The sequence below is a fragment of the Bubalus kerabau genome, chromosome 6 (genome assembly GCF_029407905.1).
Source record: "Bubalus kerabau isolate K-KA32 ecotype Philippines breed swamp buffalo chromosome 6, PCC_UOA_SB_1v2, whole genome shotgun sequence".
In the NCBI taxonomy this organism is placed as follows: domain Eukaryota; kingdom Metazoa; phylum Chordata; class Mammalia; order Artiodactyla; family Bovidae; genus Bubalus; species Bubalus kerabau.
The window spans coordinates 73673007-73693966 of NC_073629.1; the positions used below are offsets into that span (position 1 = coordinate 73673007).

At 36.2% G+C, this 20960-nt stretch overlaps 1 protein-coding gene across 3 annotated transcripts in view; it reads left to right on the forward strand.

Moving 5' to 3' along the window:
- NEGR1 (neuronal growth regulator 1) overlaps window positions 1-20960 on the forward strand; it is a 1047432-nt gene that overhangs the window by 433962 nt on the left and 592510 nt on the right. For all 3 annotated transcript variants that reach the window (XM_055585480.1, XM_055585481.1, XM_055585482.1), the window contains exon 2: window positions 4671-4903. In XM_055585480.1, coding sequence (XP_055441455.1) covers window positions 4671-4903 — 233 coding nt within the window. The remainder of the gene's footprint in view (window positions 1-4670; window positions 4904-20960) is intronic.

The following is a 20960-nucleotide window of genomic DNA, read 5'->3' on the forward strand; positions in this document are numbered from 1 at the left end:
TCTCAAGAGTCTTAACCAACACCACAGTTGAAAAGCATTAATTCTTCAGTGCTCAGCTTTCTTTAAATGGTCCACCTCTCACATCTATACGTGACTACTGGAAAAACCATAGCTTTGACTACACAGACCTTTGTTGGCTAAGTAATGTCTCTGCTTTTTAATATGCTGTCTAGGTTGGCCACAGCTTTTCTTCCAAGGAGCAAGCATCTTTGAACTTCATGGCTGCAGTCACCATAGAGTCATCTGTCAATAACCTCACATGCAGATGACACCACCCTTGTGGCAGAAAACGAAGAAAAACTAAAGAGCCCCTTGATGAAAGTGAAAGAGGAGAGTGAAAAAGTTTGCTTAAAAGTCAACATTCAGAAAACTAAGATCATGGCATCCAGTCCCATTAATTCATGGCACATATATGGGGAAACAATAGAAACTGACAGACTTTATTTTGGTGGGCTTCAAAATCACTGCAGATGGTGCCTGCAGCCATGAAATTAAAAGATGCTTGGTCCTTGGAAGAAAAGTATGACCGACCTATAAAACAGCATATTAAAAAGCAGAGACATTACTTTGCCAACAAAGGTCCATCTTGTCAAAGCTATGGTTTTTCCAGTAGTCATATATGGATGTGAGAGTTGGACCATAAAGAAAGCTGAGCACTGAAGAATTGATGCTTTTCAACTGTGGTGTTGAAGAATACTTTTGAGAGTCCCTTGAACTACCAGGAGATTCAACCAGTCCATCCTAAAGGAAATCACTCCTGAATATTCATTGGAAGGACTGATGCTGAAACTGAAACTCCAACACTCTGACCACCTGATATGAAGAACTGACTCATTGGAAAAGATCCTGATGCTGGGAAAGATTGAAGTCAGGAGGAGAAGGGGGATGACAGAGCATGAGATGGTTGAATGGCATCACTGACTGGATGGACATGAGTTTGAGTAAGCTCTGGGAGTTGGTGATGGACAGGGAAGCTTGGCTGTGCTGCAGTCCATGCGGTCTCAAAGAGCTGGACATGACTGAGTGACTGAACTGAACTGAGTCACCATCTGCAGTGATTTTGGAGCCTAGAAAATAAAGTCTGTCACTGTTTCCATTGTTTCCCCATCTATTTGCCATGAAGTGATGGGACCGAATGTCATGATCTTAGTTTTTTGATTGTTGGATTTTAAGCCAGTTTTTTCACTCTCCTCTTTCATTTTTATCAAGACGTTCTTTATTTCCTCTTTGCTTTCTGACATAAGGGTGGTGTCATCTGTGTATCTGAGGTTATTGATATTTCTCCAAGCAGTCTTGATTTCAGGAATTGTTGATGATTTCATTTAAATTCTGAAGTTCATTCTGTTTGTTGTGGGGAGAATGGTGTCAATGGCAGAAGCCAGAAACCTTCAGATAATATAATAATTTATTATTACAGCAATTTAATTACTATATTTTCACTTCCTAATCTTTATGATGGCAAATCATGAATGTAATTTATCATACTTGCTAAATTATAAATTCTGCATGAGCCAGGATTCCAACAGATTATATCTTTAGATCACTAGAGTTCTTCAACCAAAGGGGGGAAAAAAAAATTTGGTGCCCAAAGATTACAAACTTAATTTTCATTACATCTGTCCTTCTTGTACCCTCCCATTACCCTCTGTCATACCCTAAACTCTTTCTTTCTTTCCAGAATTTCTTCTTAATAAAGCATATACATATCAAGCAGTATTTCTTTGTATAAATGGAAAAAAATAGGGTGGATGTGGAGAACAAAGAGGAGCAAGATAGGAGACATATGTGTATATGCCTATGTAATACATTTTGCATAATCATCTTATAGTTGACCTTCAGTTCAGTTCAGTTGCTGAGTCATGTCTGACTCTTTGCGACCCAGTGGACCACAGCACACCAGGCTTTCCTGTCCATCACCAGTCATGGAGCTTATTCAAACTCATGTCCATTGAGTTGGTGATGCCATCCAACCATCTCATCCTCTTGTAGTCTTTCTAAATATATAATAATTTTATAAAATAGAAAGTCATGCCTAAATGTTGCTGTTCCCAATTTGTTAAATTCCATATATGGCAATTTGAGGTATTTAGGTTCTACCTCAGTAATCTGACACAGTTCTACAGAAATCCAAGGAAATGATACACCAGCTTTTTTACCATGAGTCTCATTAAAGGGTCTTCCTAATATATGTTTTGAAAAATTTTGGATTTGAGTCAATAAAATTTATGTAATATAATTATCTTAGCCAAGGAGACATAAAGGATCCTTTTTTTCATGTTTTTCTCAGTGAAGAAGTTAGAAGTTATTCTTCTATGAATATCCCTGACATACAACAACAGAGGAGCAGTGCTTATGCTAAGACTAAGAATTATAACTCTGATCAGATCTATGAAACCCCTAATATCTAAATACTAGTTACTTTTTGTAGTCTTCTTGATACCCCCACCCCCAAATAAAGGTAAAACTGCTGCTGTCTCTAGGGAAAGGAAAATACCAGACGGAGTGTTCTAAATCAGACTTTCATGGTAAAATGTCCATTGATAATTAGTTTTCTGCTTCCTTTAAAATAGGACAGGTTAAGCAGTTGGTCACATTCAGTAAATAAGAAATTACTTGCAGTAATTTCTGCAACATTCTAATAATCTTCCCATATCTGAAATCTATTTTAAAAGCCTTTGATCTTCATTATGGTGGAAAGGACATTGAATGTGAAGATAAGAGACTTGATTGCAAATTCAACTTTGCCACCCACTAACAACGTGGCTTGGGCAAGTTATTTAACTCAAAAATTCTATTTCTATTCTGATGATGAAATTGAGCATGGTGATCTATACCTCCCAGTGTTGTTAGGAACACCAGATATGATAAAGTTTGAAGGCCACAAATGCAAAGGTCACGCAATAAACACTTGGTGAACCCACATATTAAATGTAGATATTGGAATTATCATAATCCTAGTAAAGGTGTTTCCATGTTCTACTCATATCAATACACATGTGATCTTGTGAATTGGAAACTGTCCCCTGTAGCTTCTTTCAGCATATTATAAAAATGACAATACACTATAATTATTCAATTATGTCATTAAAATGGGTTTTATTTTCTTCATTACATACATCAGGAAAAGCTTTTCAATTAACAGTGACCTGTATGACTTCTACTAGTTTGCATTCTGTAGATGGTGAAGCTGACTGCAAATTAGATTCAGCAATGTATCTTGTTCCTTATTTTTTCACCCACTGATTAGTTTGATACCTTTGGCAGTAGTCTACCCTGTTGTTTTCAACTTGCCATTTTGTACCAATCTCAAAATGCTGCCTTCAATCCCCTAAGGTGTTCTGTAGAAATGCTGTCAAACTATTTGCTTGTATGTGTATTTTGACTCTGTAGCTGTGCTTTGTACTCATTTAAGAGAACCAGTCTTTAATTTGTATCACAGTGTTTTCAAGATAAAATTTAGAATTCCAGGCCTCAGCAAAATCACTGATATGTGACTACAGCCTTCTGTTTCAAATCTTGGCATGCCTGATGTCTGGTGGATGCAAAGCTATATTTTTGAATTTTGTTATAGAATTACAACTCTGAATAAATGACTTCAGATTTAGCCTTAAAATCTACTAATAATCATCATGCTTTCTATTATCACTTACATCTAGTTTACCTTTTCAATTTTATCTCTCATCCCTCCTAGCTTATATTCCAGACTTTCTACTTGCTTGAAATGCTTGGCTCTCCTCTTTCACCTTTCCCTGGTATTATCCACATATTGCACTTCTGTCTAGAACATCACATCTTCCACTATTCATCTCCTTATCTTGGGCATTTTCTATACTCGTAACAACCTTTCTATGTCAAGTACCCCTCTTTTGTTTCTCATGTGTCTTGCATCTGATTTAATAAAAGTATTCTTTCTGTGCTTTATTCATTGGTTGACTTAATTAGATTGTCTTCCTTAGTAGACTGAAAGTTTTGGAGAGCAAAGGCAATGTCCCTTGAATAGTAGGTGCTCTGTAAGTATTGTTGGATAAAAGAATGCTTTCTGGAAAAACTGTTGATCAGTTTATTGAAAAGATGGCAAGAATTTACTACTAAAAGTATTATATTAGCCTTGCTACATTTAATTACAGCACCAAAATTACTAGTAAAAAGCAGTTTATAGTTTTGGTGTACAGGTCTACTGCTCTGCAAATGCAGATAATTTTAAAAATAAACATATATGGTACCATTTTGTGTTTTATGCATCTGGTACATTATATACAGAATTGGGTTAGGTTAAATCAGGCTAGCTAATGAACCTATTCTACTTCTTATAATTTCAAAGAAAGAAATGTGTTTTGTGTTGAAATTGTTATTTGAACTAATTTAACCTTATTTAAATGTACTTGTCCTCCAGACTGAATAAAAAAAAGATTTTGACTGGCTTTGAACTAAAATACACATACACGCAGACACATGTAAAAAAACAAAACTAAACTGAACTGTGCGAAGGTATTGTTTCATATTTGCTTTGAGGATGAAAAATGCACCAACATGTTCATGTCTCCTGTGTTTATGTCTGATGTTTGCATTTGCGGCAGTGCCATAATTCAGCATATGGATACACTCAGAACAAAGATAATGTCTCTCATTTTCATTTTGATTAATAATGTTCTATCTCTGGTAATTTGCAGGTGTTATTTGGAAGATGGAGCTTCAAAGGGTGCCTGGCTGAATCGGTCAAGTATTATTTTTGCGGGAGGTGATAAGTGGTCAGTGGATCCTCGAGTTTCAATTTCAACATTGAATAAAAGGGACTACAGCCTCCAGATACAGAATGTAGATGTGACAGATGATGGCCCGTACACGTGTTCTGTTCAGACTCAACATACACCAAGAACAATGCAGGTGCATCTGACTGTGCAAGGTACTCATTTCCATATCTGCTATATTGTGAAGGTCTCTGCTTAGAAATGTTTGGTATTTGGATATAAGAATGACTAAGAGGTAACTGACAATGTTGAAAGATATGTTGTCACTGTTTTCAGGGATTTATGTTCTTAGATTCCATTAAGTATAATGGCTATTATAGGCATACAAATCCCTACTTACGGAGATCAAAAAATTATCCATTAACACCACATTATGATTCTTTTGTATATGATTCACTTTGTTTCTTCCTATGAGTCACCCATTCAATAAATTTTTGAGATACATGATTGATACATTACAATAATTTTTTGATAACCTGTGATGGCTACATTAAACTTAGAACTTTTTGCAATATGACTAGTAACTTTTTAAAAATAATCCTCAAGCTTTCCTACACTTTGTCTCAATTCAGCTTCTTTTTACTTTGATTCAAGTTGCAATGAAGAGAAACACCCTTCTAGAATTACTTTAATTAAATATAGAGTGGTTGGAAAAATATGGTTCACAATGTTTTATTTTTGATTTACATCCAGTAGATCATAAATCATAGCTAACTTACAATATCCAAATATAAACAGAATCAGCAAATTATTTTCTTTAACTTGCATGCTAAAATGTAAGAGCATATTTACCCTCAACACGTTACTTTTCATGGAAAATGTAATTAAAATGCTTTTACCCTTTTGCATTGTTTCCTTGTGCTGTATATATTAATCATGTACTGGATGCATAAAAATAGAATACTATGGAACTGAAAATGATATTGCAGTATTTCTAAGTAAAACTAATAACAAATTATATGATAATGTAGTGCCAGTGAATGCCTGTTTTATTCCTGTCAGGAAAGCTGAATGAGCAAGTTACTGGTATTATTTTTTAGTTTACTCTTCAAAAATCAACAGTAAGTATTTATGTCACATGGCTTACATTCAGAAAAGATTGTTATTTTACAACTTTACTATTTCATCACATAAGGGTAAAAGTGGATTCAAGCACAGCTTCAATTATTAGTAAATAGTTTAACTTTGTGATGATTAAACTTATTAAACAATTAGCTTTAACAAGAAAAGTATACACTGAAGGGTAAGTCAGTGAATTTCCTCAGTGGTTTTTCTTATTACAAATCATTGAAGACTTTTTGGTGTTTTTTATTTAAAATCATATGAGAAAATAATAAAATTTTCACCAAAGTCAATTTTTATCCAAAGATTATCCAGAGATTCCAGAGGGCAGTGGTTTTTCCAGTTTCAAAAAATGACATGAAGTTACAAGTCAAAGGCACATTTCTTCAGTTATCCAAGATGATTCTTGTTCTCTTGTTTTGTTCAGTGCCTTTTGACTTAAGTTTCTAGTTCAAACACTATACGAAATAATTTATAATGTAAGGAAAAGTATACTTTGACAGTAATATTTGAATCACTTAAGATATAGACATTTTACTTCTTGTATATTTAAATGATATATTTCTGAACGCTAAAAATATCTCTCCTTCCTTTTCTTCATTCTCTCTTATTCCATATTAGGCCCACATTTTGCAACTAGACTATAAATATGTATGTATGGTGCAAAATTTATATATTTATATATATACATGTGTATGCTCAATTTTCATAGAATTTCTTCATAATTTTACATTATGTATATTGTTCAGTAGTATTGAAATTGTTATATACCTTACTCCAGCACTATTTTTTGCTGGCCATGTAAACTTTTGAACATCATTTTAGGAGGAGCATTTTACAAATGTACTTACTAAATTTTTATCACTATATTTTGTTCCTCTAGAAAAATAAAATTAGTGTTACTGTTTTGACATATGTGGTTGGGTCAAATTAAAAGCTAATAATTTTACAGTATTTATGAACCTAATTACTTATTAGAAGTTGATTGACATGTGGGCAGTTTTCCAATTACATTAATAAAGTTCAAGGAACAAATTAGTAGGCTTGTCAGTCAATTTCAAGAACTAAATAAATGTCACAAAAAGTCAAACCCCACTTAAGCTATATTTCTTCACTGAAAACAGAAATAAACTGATGTGCACATCTCTTCAGTCTCTAAATTTGTTAGTTTGATACTCAGATGTATTTGGATAGTTTTAAAGTGTATGTTCTTTACCTAATAATTTGTCAAGCCTTGGATGAGCAAGGTAGGAAATGTTAACAAGTAAGAGAAGGCTATTTATTCATCACTGATGTCAAACACACCTTGGCTGGTAAAAACAAAGCTCATCTTTAATTGTTGAAGCTATGTACTCAAGGGAGCTGGTTTTTAAAAGTCATTTTAGAAATGGGGTAATAAAAAGGATTTATGCTTTTGAACTGTGGTGTTGCAGAAGACTCTTGAGAGTCCCTTGGACTGCAAGGAGATCCAACCAGTCCATTCTGAAGGAGATCAGCCCTGGGTGTTCTTTGGAAGGAATGATACTAAAGCTGACACTCCAGTACTTTGGCCACCTCATGTGAGGAATTGACTCATTGGAAAAGACTCTGATGTTGGGAGGGATTGGGGGCGGGAGGAGAAGGGGACGACAGAGGGTGAGATGGCTGAATGGCATCACTGACTCAATGGACGTGAGTTTGAGTGAACTCCGGGAGTTGGTGATGGACAGGGAGGCCTGGTGTGCTGCAATTCATGAGGTCGCAAAGAGTCAGACATGACTGAGTGACTGAACTGAATAAAAAAGATATCTTGTCAACACAGACTGTGCATGGGATATTTGTTGATATTATTGGTTTCTCAGAGATATTAATATCAATAAATCGAATAATAGGAGAGAAAAGACACTGGAGTAGGAGTTGGAAAACCTGGATTCCAAACCTATGATTGCTCTTGAAAGACTCTCTAAAAGTTTTCTCATTTGAAGAAAGTGGACTCAGATCAGAAAATCAAAATCAATTCTAATCAAAACCAAAAAGACAAATGACAGGGGGAAAAAATCCGCTGTGATTATTAGCTTTTGATTTGAAAGAGAAATAGTTAAGTTAAAAAAATGAAAAAAAAATCATAACACTTGTATAACACTTGTATTGAGAACTATGCAAAGTGATTTTTACATAGTAGCACCTTCTAATACTTACTGTACTAAGTGTATTTTATTTGGGACTTCCTTGGTGGCTCAGATGGCAAAGAATCTGCCTGCAATGCAGGAGACCCAGGTTCAATCCCTGGGTTGGAAAAATCCCCTAGAGAAGGTAATGGCAACCCACTCATGGATTCTTGCCTGGAGAATACCATGGACAGAGGAACCTGGTGGGCTACAGTCAATGGGGTCACATAGAGTCAGACATGACTGAGTGACTAACACTTTACTTTAGTGCTTTAGTTATCTCCATGTTTTCTTTCACCAATTGAGCTGAACAATGTATGTACTCATGGAATTTGAACAGTGTGGTATATTGGAATTTTGCTTCATGGGGATGGAAATTGGCTGATAGATGTAGTAAGAAAATAAATTTTTCATTGCCCATATTTAATGCTGTTAAATCAAGTTACTTATTTGTCCAGAAATTCAAACCATTTCATATAGCATTTACTAAGAGCAGTTTTTATTGTTCATGAGTATAAGAATATATATGACTTGAATACTTATTATGAAGGGAGATCTCTACCACAATACTGTCATGATAAACATAAAATTTAAATGCTTCCTATTCAAATATAGAACACAGTTAGTGTTAGTTGCTCAATCATGTCCAACTCTTTGCCACTGCACGGACTGCAGCCGGCTTGATTTCTCTGTCAATGGAATTCTACAGGCAAGAATACAGCAATGGGTTGCCATGCCGTCCTCCAGGGGATCTTCCAACCCAGGGATCAAATCCAAGTCTCTTGCATTGTGGGTGGATTCATTACTTTCTGAGCCACCAGGGAAACCCATATAACACAATGGTTTCTACTACAGTCTGCATCTAGAATCTAGGTTGTATACAGCACAAAATAAGACACCTAAAGATATTGTATAATAAGTAAATATATTTACAGCAGTCGCAGCCAACACCCTGCTACTGCCTGGTGAGACTCTGAGCAGTTAGAACGTTCTAGGATAGAAATGGAAATAACAAATGTGTGTTGTTTTAAGACACGCATGCATTCACACACACACAATATATGGAACATTTATCATTCAACTTGTGCCCTTTCAGGGAGATATACTCTAGGTTTTCTCTAGGCAGAGTAGAAGAAGTTTTGACCAGCACTCAAGCATGTAAGCAAAATAATGTCTCACAGAACTGGAAAAGGTCAGTTTTAATTCCAGTCCTAAAGAAGGAAAATGTCAAAGAATGCTCAAACTATTGTACAATTGCACGCCTTTCACATGCTAGTAATGTTATGCTCAAAATCCTTCAAGCTTGGCTTCAACAGTATGTGAACTGAAAATTTCAGATGTACAAGCTGGATTTTAAAAAGGCAGAGGAACCAGAGATCAAATTGTTAATCAGTATCTGTTGGATCATAAAAAAGGCAAGGGAATTCCAGAAAAAAAAATCTACTTCTACTTCTTTGTCTATACTAAAGCCTTTGACTCTGTGGATCACAACAATCTATGGAAAAATTCATAAAGAGATGGGAATACCAGACCACCTTACCCATCCCCTGAGAAACCTGTGTGCAGGTCAAGAAGCAGCACTTAGAACCAGACACAGAATAACTTACTGGTTCAAAATTAGGAAAGGAGAACAAGGCTGTATGTTGTCACCCTGAATTTTAATTTATATGCAGAGTAAATCATGTGAAATGCTTGGCTGGTTGAATCACAAGCTGGAATCAAGACTGAGGGGAAAAGATACCATGCTAATGACAGAAAGTGAAGAGGAACTAAAGAGCCTCTTGATAGGGTGAAAGAGGAGAGTGAGAAAGTTGGATTAGAACACAATATTCAAAAAACTAAGATCATAGCATCCAATCCCATCACTTTCTGGCAAATAGATGGGGAAACAATGGAAACAGTGACAGACTTTATTTTCTTGTGCCCCAAAATCACTGTAGATGGTGACTGCAGTCATGAAATTGAAAGACATTTGCTCCTTGGAAGGAAAGCTATGACAAATCTAGACAGCATATTCAAATGCAGAGACATCACTTTGCCAACAGAGGTCTGTATAGTCAGAGCTATGATTTTTCTAGTAGTCATGTACGGGTGTGAGAGTTGGACCATAAAAAAGGCTGAGTGCCAAAGAATTAATGCTTTTGAATTGCAGTGCTGGAGAAGACTCTTGAGAATCCCTTGGACTGCAAGGAGATCAAATCAATCAATTCTAAAGAAATCAATCCTGAATATTCATTGGAAGTACCAAAGCTGAAGCTCCAATACTTTAGCCATTTGACTTGAAGAGCCAACTCGTTGGAAGAGACCCTGATGCTTGGAAATATTGAAAGCAAAAGGAGAGGGGAGCGGCAGAGAATGAGATGGTTGAACAGTATCACGTACTCAGTGGCCATGAACTTGAGCAAACTCCAGGAGTGAGAGACAGGGAATCTTGGCGTGTTACATTCCATGGGGTCACAAAAAGTCAGACATGAGTTAGAGACTGAACAACAACATAGAGAGGAAAGATTAAGTTCTACCTGGAGCAGCAATGACTAATGACTAATGAAAGCAGGGGTTATAAAAACCTCTCTCCTGTCCAGTTAGATAACTGATGGGCCATTTTGGCTCTAGAGCAGCTGAAGCCATTGAACAGTATCTACCACAGCTCAACTTCTTGCTCTGTTCAATCTTCCCTTTTCTTTCTTCTCCAGCAATTTATTACAAGAATACTCTCTAATATATATCCTAGTTGTAAATTCCATCCTCTTTCAACTCAAAGATCCTTAACTATGACCATGTTAGATCCTTGCCTCTAGCTTAGTCATTGTTTAAAGAAAATCTTTGTAATGTCAAAAGACAGCACGTTCAAATATCATTTATTATTAGCATTCTATTTTACATTGGATTGGAATTAAAAATGGCTTATAGAAAGTATTTAGTACACCAAGGTGAATAGGATAAATCAGAAGCGAAAGATAAGGTAAGAAGAATAGGATATAATCATATATGAGGTTGAATCATGAAATTTGTACTATGATTTCTTTATATATTTTAGGAGTTGGTAAAAATTTTAGTTCTAAGAATTTTAGCACCCAACACAGAAAGAGGAGCAAGATCAGTTAGAGTTCCTCTGCTAAAATCCAAAACTGGTACCCATACACAAAGGGCAAGAAGAAACCTGAGAAAGAGGCAGACCAGTTCAGATTGAGACCAGTTGAGATTAGTAGGGGGCAGATTTAAGAAACAAGGAAACTTACATATGAGGCTAGTCTTGAGTGATCATAAGATGAGTGGACCTCCATACCTACTTGGAAGAATCTTAAAAGTTTATATTGAGCCCTTAAGAGAGTTCAGGCATGTTTTCAGTCCTGCTGCTGCTAAGTCGCTTCAGTTGTGTCCGACTCTGTGCGACCCCATCAACGGCAGCCTCCCAGGCTCCCCCATCCCTGGGATTCTCCAGGCAAGAACACTGGAGTGGGTTGCCATTTCCTTCTCCACTGCATGAAAGTGAAAAGGGAAAAGTGAAAGTGAAGTTGCTCAGTCATGTCCTACTCTTCGAGACCCCATGGACTGCAGCCTACCAGGCTCCTCCATCCATGGGATTTTCCAGGCAAGAGTACTGGAGTGGGGTGCCATTGCCTTCTCCGGTTTTCAGACCAGATGGTTCTAAAAACACATTGCTCTCTTAATGCTGAGTCCTTGAAATGGCTGCTAGTAGTGCAAACAGTGAGCAGAACTGACAGGGGAAAGGGAGAGGAGTCTCAGATTGCCTAAGTCCAGCTCAAGGGTCAGCCTGTTGTCATGCATGCCCTTTCCATAACCTCCTCCAATTGTCAACATGTGGAACATTATATCTCCATGGCTTATTTATTTTAGAGCTGAAAATTTGTACTTTTTAATCCCAGTCACTTGCTTTGCCTTCCTCTTCCCAACCACAAATCTGTTGTCCGAATTTACAAGCTCACTTTTGGGGTTTTTTTGTTTGTTTGTTTTTAGGGGGAAAATAATCTCCAAAAAATGACCTTAGTTTTTATATAGGATCTGTAGCTTTATTTCATTAATTTGTAACAGAGATAAATTTATAAGACCACCTTATATGTGATAATTATATATGTATATATGTATCATCTGCTTATGAGAAAATATTAATCATTTACTCTCTAAAATTATGTTATGAGTGCTATCAAATAATTGAGATCACAGTTACAAGGTTAGGTGTGTACATACTCATTCTCATTCCCTCTGTAAGGAATTACTACCTATTCTACCATAAATCATTTTTTTGCTTACCCCAATTCGTTCGTGCATGCTCACTCATGTCTAACTCTTTGTGACCTCATGGACTGTAGCCTGCCAGACTCCTTTCTCTATAGGGTTGTCCCATGAACTGGAGTGAGTTGCCTTTTCCTCCTCCATGGGATCTTCCCAACCAGGGATCAAACCCATGAATTCTACATCTCCTGTATTGCAGATGAGATTTTTACCACTGAACCACCAGGGAATATGTTACCCCAATTCACACTATGGTAAAGATCCTGTGGAAGGCAAAATGCACTGAATTAATGCAAACTAGTCAATATCTGAATACCAACCACTGGCTCAAAGTTCAGTTATAAAAAAATGATATAAATAAAGTTGTATTAGTTCTTACAGATTTTTCCCACAGTGATTTACTAGTAACAGTGGAGCCTTACCTAAACTCCCCCCATTTTTCTATTTTATGTTGGTCTAAAATATACAGATTTTCATTTAGGAAGAAAATCATTTGTAAGTATTTTGGAGCTTATGCCCCATTAGTTAATAGGATTGTTGTATTTCCTAAGGGTTTTGTCCAGTGGAAATGTCAGGGGAGTGTGTAATTTCCTCAGTATGTCTTGTCACAACAAAAATTTGGATGTTAAAGCCCTTGGCGTGTCACTGCTCTCGGACAGACTGTGTCTCAGCTCTCAGACAGATCAGTGTTACAGCTCCATGTTATAGCTCAGTTTTATTTAGAAAATAAAGGAAAATACATCCTCGAGGTGTGAGGGCATGCCAACCCAAAAGACACGAAAAGAAGAGAGAGAGCCCTGGCCCTTTGGCTCCTCCTTTATATGTTTTTTCTCCTCTCCCCTGGGCCTGCCCTATGTAAATTGGGCTAGCCAGGGGTGCTGTTTGTTCTACCTGAGGTCCTCACTCTGGTCCTAGGACTTTCCTTTGTTCTATTTTTGTAGGCTTTCCCCTTCCTTGTCTTTTAGCCACTGCTATTTTGTACTCCTTTTTCCTATTCTAACTACCTAACAGAAACATTTCCTCTGATAATATGTTAATATATAAGGTAGTAATAGTAGTTACTGGTGGCACTAATGGTAAAAGGACCTGCCTGCCAATGCAGGAAACATAATGAAACTCTGGTTCCATCCCTGGGTTGGGAAGAGCCCCTGAGGAGGGCATGGAATACTCCAGGATTCTTGCCTAGAGAATGCCATGAACAGAGGAGCCTGAGGGGTTGCAGGCCCTGGGGTCCCAAAGAGTAGGACACAACTGAAGTGACTTAGCATGCCACACCATAAGATATTAAGTAGTATTGATGTCCAGAAAGATAATGGTTTGGGGTTTTTCTAAAGATTTTCTAAAATCTTTTCTAAAGATTTTAGGAAAAAATATGCCTAATTTGTGAAACTGGGAAAAAGAAATCTTTCAGGTATCACTTGTGATCTAGACTTCAGCAAAATTATTCACTCAAATGTACCTGCACAGAAAAGCTCAGGTCCACTCATATTGACTTATATGAGCTAGACCTTTTTACACAGTAAAATCATGCATACAATTTTTAAATTCATGCACTTTTCAGGTAGACTGTTTCATTTTTCTTTTCAGATATTTCAATCTGGCTAGAAATGCTATGGTTACCTGGCAGTGCATATCAGGCTGGCTTCAAGAAAATCATAACTTCACTTTTACTTGTGAGTGTATTGATATTGAATAGGTTATTGATGTAGGTACTAAGGATCATAAGAAATAAGTTTCCTTGAACTAATTTTTAGTGAAATTCTTATTTGAATATTGGTACTTTTTCTAGAATAAACATTTTTATCTGTTCTGAATATTCTTTTTATTTTATAGTCTTTAGAAAAAATTATTGGCCATGACTTTTCTGCAGTTGAGATAAAAACAGTAGCAGAAAGAGAGGGTAGATTTCAATAAATAGTACTTTCCTTTGAAAAAAAATTATCTCTTTAAATGTAGTGGTCATATATTCTAACCAAAAGTTAGTATATAGTTTTATATATATATATATATATATATATATAGTTTAATATAAAATCTTGTATTAAAAAACATTATTTATCAAAACTGTGTAAAAATCCAAAATTCTACATGGAGGAAATGAATAATTTGGTAATATTTTCTTATAAACTTTCAATATGTTGTCATTAGTAAATGAGAGAAATGAGAAAGAGCAAAAAAAATATTGATAGATATTTCATGCTGTTGACTAAACCACGCCATTTTTCTATAGAAGGAATTTTATGAAAACTACTGCTAAAATTTCTGATTTGGTAACAATAAGGGGAACAGTGTCAAAATTTAAATTAGCCTCTTTGTTACTAGTGAATTGTGCCAGCAAGGAAGGTTCTACTCCAATACCTCTGATCTACTCATGACTTGGATAATTTTTTTGGAGGGTGTAGAAGTGGGAAAAGAAATGCAAAGAGTTTTACAGTTTGCAGTCAGTGTTGTTGGGGAGCAATTCTGGCTTTGTCCTTCTCTTCTAAGCTTTAAGTTTTAAATCATTTTGGCAAATATTAACTAAAAGGATACCTGAGAATGGGGTGTGTAGAAGAGGAACAATATTTATCACTCATTTTGATACTGAGTAAAGCTGTATTTCCATTTTGGGTAATAAAGAGTTCAAAATGCAATTTGAAACTGTTTTAAAATAGATAACCCTTTAAGCAAGATTTGCTGCCCATTGAAAGTCCCTTCAGAGATTGATGGATAGTCATTCTGGTTCTTGAAGTACATAGTTTGATAAGTATCTCAAGTCTCAGACTTATCATATTTTTATTTTATTGGTATTAATTGTTTGATTTTGTGTTATAATTCAGAACAGTTACATTTGTTGCCTATCTTGGTATCTTTATTTTTCCCTAAAAAAAAAAAATAAACTGTGTAAATAATACATGTCAAATCCCAATGCAGTGTACACCATCAGTATGAAAATCTCTTTATAAATAAAAGATTACCAAGCTTTAGCTGGTCCACTTATTTTGAGAAACCCTGCAAATAAACTCTTAGTCTGGTGAAATAATTTGTGTTCTCCTAGGAAGTCATTTCAATAGGATTTGGTCTATGAAATAAATTTACTGTTTTCTTCTCCAAAGTATGTGTATAGTCAAGAAATTACTACAAAGACAATTAGGGTTTTGCTGTTTTTAGTAACTAAATTCTGAATAAAATAGCACTTATAACCTTTATAACTTATAAAGATAAAAATTTAGCAGAGGATAAATTTTGAATCTACTAATGATATTGTTTATCATATGATTTGTAGAAGAACAATAAGAATTAATTATGTATAGTGTCAAGAGTTAAAGAGATATAATTAAGACTAATGGTAAAGTTCAATATGCAGGATACGAGTCGCTCTGTGTCCTAATGCCTCTCTGACCTGCACCGCAAGTCACTCTGTGTCCTGACCTGCACCACTTCCTTCCCATTCCTTCAGCAGTCCTTTAGTTACCTAATAAGAGCAGAAGATAGACACAGGAAAGGTGGCTCATGTGTCTCAACTCAGCTGTCAGATGTCTAACCCACATTAAGAGTGCATGTGTGCTCAGTCTTTGCCACCCTAGGACTATAACCTGCCAGGCTCCTCTCCAGCAAGAATACTGGAGTGGGTTGCCATTTCTTCCTCCAGGGAATTTTCCCAAGCCAAGGACTGAACCAGTATCTCCTGTGTCTCTTGCATTGCAGGCAGCTTCTTTACTGCTGAGCCACCGAGGAAGCCAGTTTGCATCTAAACCAATGGTTCTTAAACATTTTGCAGTCACTGACCCATTTTAAAATTTGCAGACCTGGTCTCGAGAAAAATTTTACATACCCTCTACATTTTATAGACTTCTTTATGTGAGCAAAATGCTCATGGAATCACTAAAGTTATCCAAATAAGAACCTCAGTTACTCTTTGTGGGTGAGGACTGGGTCTTAATCCCTTTTGACTCCCAAACATCCAGAACAGTTCCTGACAAATATTAGGGACTCAGCAGAAATGTATTGGTTGTATATGTGTATGTACTTCTTTCTCCCTGCCTTTATGCTAATCACTTTGCTTAAGCTGTGATTTAATGTATTGATGCTGTCTTTAGGGCATAACACCAAGAATGCTGACATAACAGGAAAATTTTTAAATTAAAAGGATTAGTTAGGCAGTTATGACTTAGGTTGCTTATTTTTATTCCAGGTCATAGCATCCTTATCCGCTGCTAATCCCCATGTTTTCACAAATGCAGAATAGTGATTGCATGTCGCAGTAAAAATATAATATTTAAATGGGATACCAGTATTTTACTATATATATATTAGCAATGTTATTTTGAGAATACAAATACACTTTGTATGGGACAAAGTCACAACTAATATTGTAGGCAAGGGTTCCTAATGCTAAACAGAAGTAAGAGGCTATCATTTTAATGGGTTAAGCATACCACCATTAGAATTTCCTCTCAGGTATTTCACTTATTCTTTCAGATTTTGATTTGAACAAGTGAATGTGAAGATGTGTTTTAAAACAGCATGTTGAAGATTTGAGGAAGAACTTGTTGTCAGTGCAGAGCTAACATATGTATGCTCTTTTCCTAGGCTTAGGACCTTACCTTTTAAAGGTAGTCTATTTTAAAACGACATCTAGGATTAAGTCAGTTTAATTTTATTTTTTTAATCCCTTGGGCAGTTCACTTTCATTCAATACCTCCTAGGTACAAATAACTTTGCTAAAAATTTCACATGCATCCTTCTTTGTATAAGCAGAATAACAGTCCCCAAAGATGACCATGACTCAAAGGAGAACTAACATTGCAAAGCAGCTGACCTTAAAATAGGGACATTATTTTAGATTATCCAGATGGACCCAAGGATATCACATAAGTACTTAAAAGTGAAAAAGGGAGGCAGAAGAAGAGAATCAAAGGGAGATATGATTGTGGAAATGGGTCACAGTAATGGAATGTAAGAAATACTCAAGCTACCCTTTCTGGCTTTAAAGACAGAGGAAGAGAATCATGAGCAAATAAATATGAGGACCCTCTGGAGGCTGGAAGAGGAAAGGAAATGGATTGTCTATTAGAGACTCCGGAAAAAAACATAATTCTACCAACACCTCAGTTTTCACTAAGAAAGATTTATATTGGACATCTAACCTATAATTATGGGATAAATTAGTGTTGTTTTAAACCTCTCTTTGTGGTAATTTGATTTGGCAGCAAATAGGAAACTAATACACACACACTCAAAAATAGAAGGTACTTTCATCTCTATCAAGAACAGGGTTTCCCAAGCTTGGCACTGTTAACATTTTGGATCATATAATGAATGTGTGTGTGTGTGGAAGGAAAAGAAATTTTCTGTATATTGTGAGATATTTAGGAGCATCCCTGGCTGCCTGGCTGCCATGTATTGCATGTCTGTGTCCTGCCCAAATTCATACGTTGAACCCTAATGCCAGCATTATGGCATTAAGAAATGGGGCTTTTGGAAGGTGCTTAGGTCATAAGCATGAAGCCTTCAAAAACGGGATTAGTGTTTTTATAAAAGAAACCCTAAGGAAATCTCTTCCCCTTTCCACCATGTGAGGTTACAGTGAAGAGACAGTCATCTAGGAAGTGAGGTTTCATCAGACACCAAACCTGCCAATGTCATGCTTTTGGATGTTTAAATCTATGAGAAATGATCATTTCCTGTTTGTAAGCCACTCTGTTTATGATATTTTCTGATGGCACCCTGAATGGACCTATACACTGGCCTCAACACTTAAGACATGGTAGCATGCCCTAGTTGTGACACTCCAAAGTATCTCTAGATATTAACAAACATTTGCTGGGGTGAAAAATCACCCCAGGTTGAGAACCACTTGACGAGTAGAAAAGATGTATACTAGTTTTAATTATCCACTGTGTGGCAGGTTGTAACAGGCTCCATGAAAGTATGGATCTTCTCTCTGACAGCCCTAATATTAGTGAATACAATAAGGGCTGTCATATAAGTTATTACAAGTGATTTCAATAAGGGCTGTCATGTAAGTTGAGCTTAAATAAATATTTAATAAATGATAGAATGAATGAGTGAAGGCCCCTAAGAATACAAGTCAGCCAATAACCAGACAAAATTCTTCTCATGTTTTTCTCATTCAGTATTATTTAGGCTATATTTCCCCTTGAAACTAGTTAAAACCAATATTCTCCTAAGTAGTCTAGTGTGGTTTATGCATTGGATTGACCTCAGATGATGTTCAGCTCTGATATTTACAAAATATATGAAGTTGGTTCCAAGTGTCACCATCTTTTTAAGACTCAATTTCATTCGCTGAGAAGTAAAAAGTAATATCCAACTCTTTGGATGACTGGGAAAATTAAAATAAATTAGACATATAAGAAATTTCTCAGAGTATCGGACTCAAGTAAATATTCAAAAGACTTTACCTTCTTTTTCCAGTGAGCTAATAATGTACAGATAGATTCTGTTCTCTTTTTTCCTTTTGATTGGGATATAATTGAGATTGTTCTCATTAATTTCAAGTGACTTTTATTTAAGAATTAGACAATGAAGTTATTCTGTAAAACATTAGTAAAATTAATTACTCTTCCTTCCTGTGAATAAAATCTATGTGAAAAGATATAATAAATTTATACCAATGCAGGGTTTTGGGTTACACTAATTAGAAAAAAAAAAAATGTGTACTAAGAAAAAAAAGTGAAAGTGAAATTGTTCAGTCATGTCCGACCCTCAGCGACCCCACGGACTGTAGCCTTCCAGGCTCCTCCATCCATGGGATTTTCCAGGCAAGAGTACTGGAGTGGGGTGCCATTGCCTTCTCCGAAGGGGGAAAAAATACTACCTAATATGAAAGGAAAGATAACGGTAACAGTCATTTTTGCCTATTTAGTCTCAGAGCTATTCTTTGTAACTCTTTTGTTATATTTTGTATCATGGGATTGGCTGACCAACCCAGCCTCCATGGGTGTGTTTCCAAGCTTATTTGTTTTCTGGCAGAATTCATCCAGTGGAAGACACTGGCAAGAAATGAGACAGAAGAAAGGGAGAAGGCAGGCTATTTTTGCCCCATGCCTTTCTCCTTGACTCCAGCTCATGCCAGGTAGTCCTCTGCTGTGGATCTAGCTCCTGATGGACAGTTCCCACCTCTAGGATCTGGTAATGATACCTGCTTACAAGCAGGGATATCAGTGGCTTCTTGTTACAAGTCTCTGAATTGCTCATCTTCTTATGCTTTGTCTTTTTAGTCCTTCATTACTTTTGTAAACAATTCCCTGTATTAAACCCCCTTTATGTGAAAGACTTATATTGGTTCCTATTTTCCTGACTGAATCCTGACTGATATAAATCTTTTTCCTAAGATGTCAAGTGTTTCTACTTGTAAGTACTCTCAAAAAATATGTTTTAAGCTCTATCATCTATATAGGTAAACATTTTATACAATAATAATTACCTCTTTACATTCTTGAAAAAAAATTGTATTATTAATATAAACCCAGACACATGTATATATCATTCCTGAGCATAAAAAGCAAATTTAAAAATAAATTTTAGAATTAATTACACTTATATTGGAAGGAAACTAATTGTCAGAAAGGAAGATAAATTAGGAAGGAAAATATAAAGGTATGCATAAATATTAAATGCTGGTATTTATGTGAGCCTTGGGCTTCTCTTTATTAGCTTTTTGGGTGCAATTATGATTAATATTTAATTTGTATCCTTAATGAATACTAGAGCTACAAATACACAATGGCATGAGCAGAAATGGCAATCTTTTATTATCTACACAGACTGAAAATTTAAGAAAAATAACCTAAAGAGAGGCTATAAAGCTGTGGTAGTATATTTACCCTGGGATCTATGAATTGTCCAGCAATATTCCAGGCCTTAATCTTTACAGATTCATCTGTGCCTTGTGGGAAAACTAATGAAAAGCAATTTGGGACTCTTTGGTAAACCAGTGACCTGACTTTGGAAACTAAGTCTAATGCCACCTAGGAGGCCCATAAATAACAAAAGATTATTGTTAAATAAGGAAAATCAGATATCTAGAAGTAAGGAATTTAGCAAGCTTTTATATATGGGACTGTGACGAAAGCTGAGCACTGAAGAATTGATGCGATTCAACTGTGATGTTGGAGAAGACTCCTGAGAGTCCCTTGGACTACAAGGAGATCCAACCAGTCCATCCTAAAGGAGATCAGTCCTGGGTGTTCATTGGAAGGACTGATGTTGAAGCTGAAACTCCAGTACTTTGGCCACCTCGTGAGAAGAGTTGACTCATTGGAAAAGACACTGATGCTGGGAGGGATTGGGGGCAGGAGGAAAAGGGGACGACAGAGGATGAGATGGCTGGATGGCATCACTAACTCGATGGACATGAGTTTGGGTAAACTCCGGGACAGGGCTGAGCAACTGAACTGAACTGAACTATGTATGGGAAGATGCAAGTGTCTGGATTCACTGATTCATTCCTTTCACATGCATCTCAGCTATCTGGGCCAAATCTTACTTCCTGATTATTCACATCCTTAATTCCTTGAGGACTGGTGGATGTGGTAGATGGCTGCCTGTTGTGCTTTCTCTCATCCTCCCAGTTCCTCAGGAGTTTACCTGAAGAGCTCTTATCACAAATGACTAATGGCTGCTGGATAGCCATTATTATTCTTCCTGGGCTCAAAAATTTACATTTGGAAGGCTGGAATTCCTGATGACTGTGGATAAGGTGTGATGACTGTGGAAAAGGATAAGAAATTTTCCATCTCAC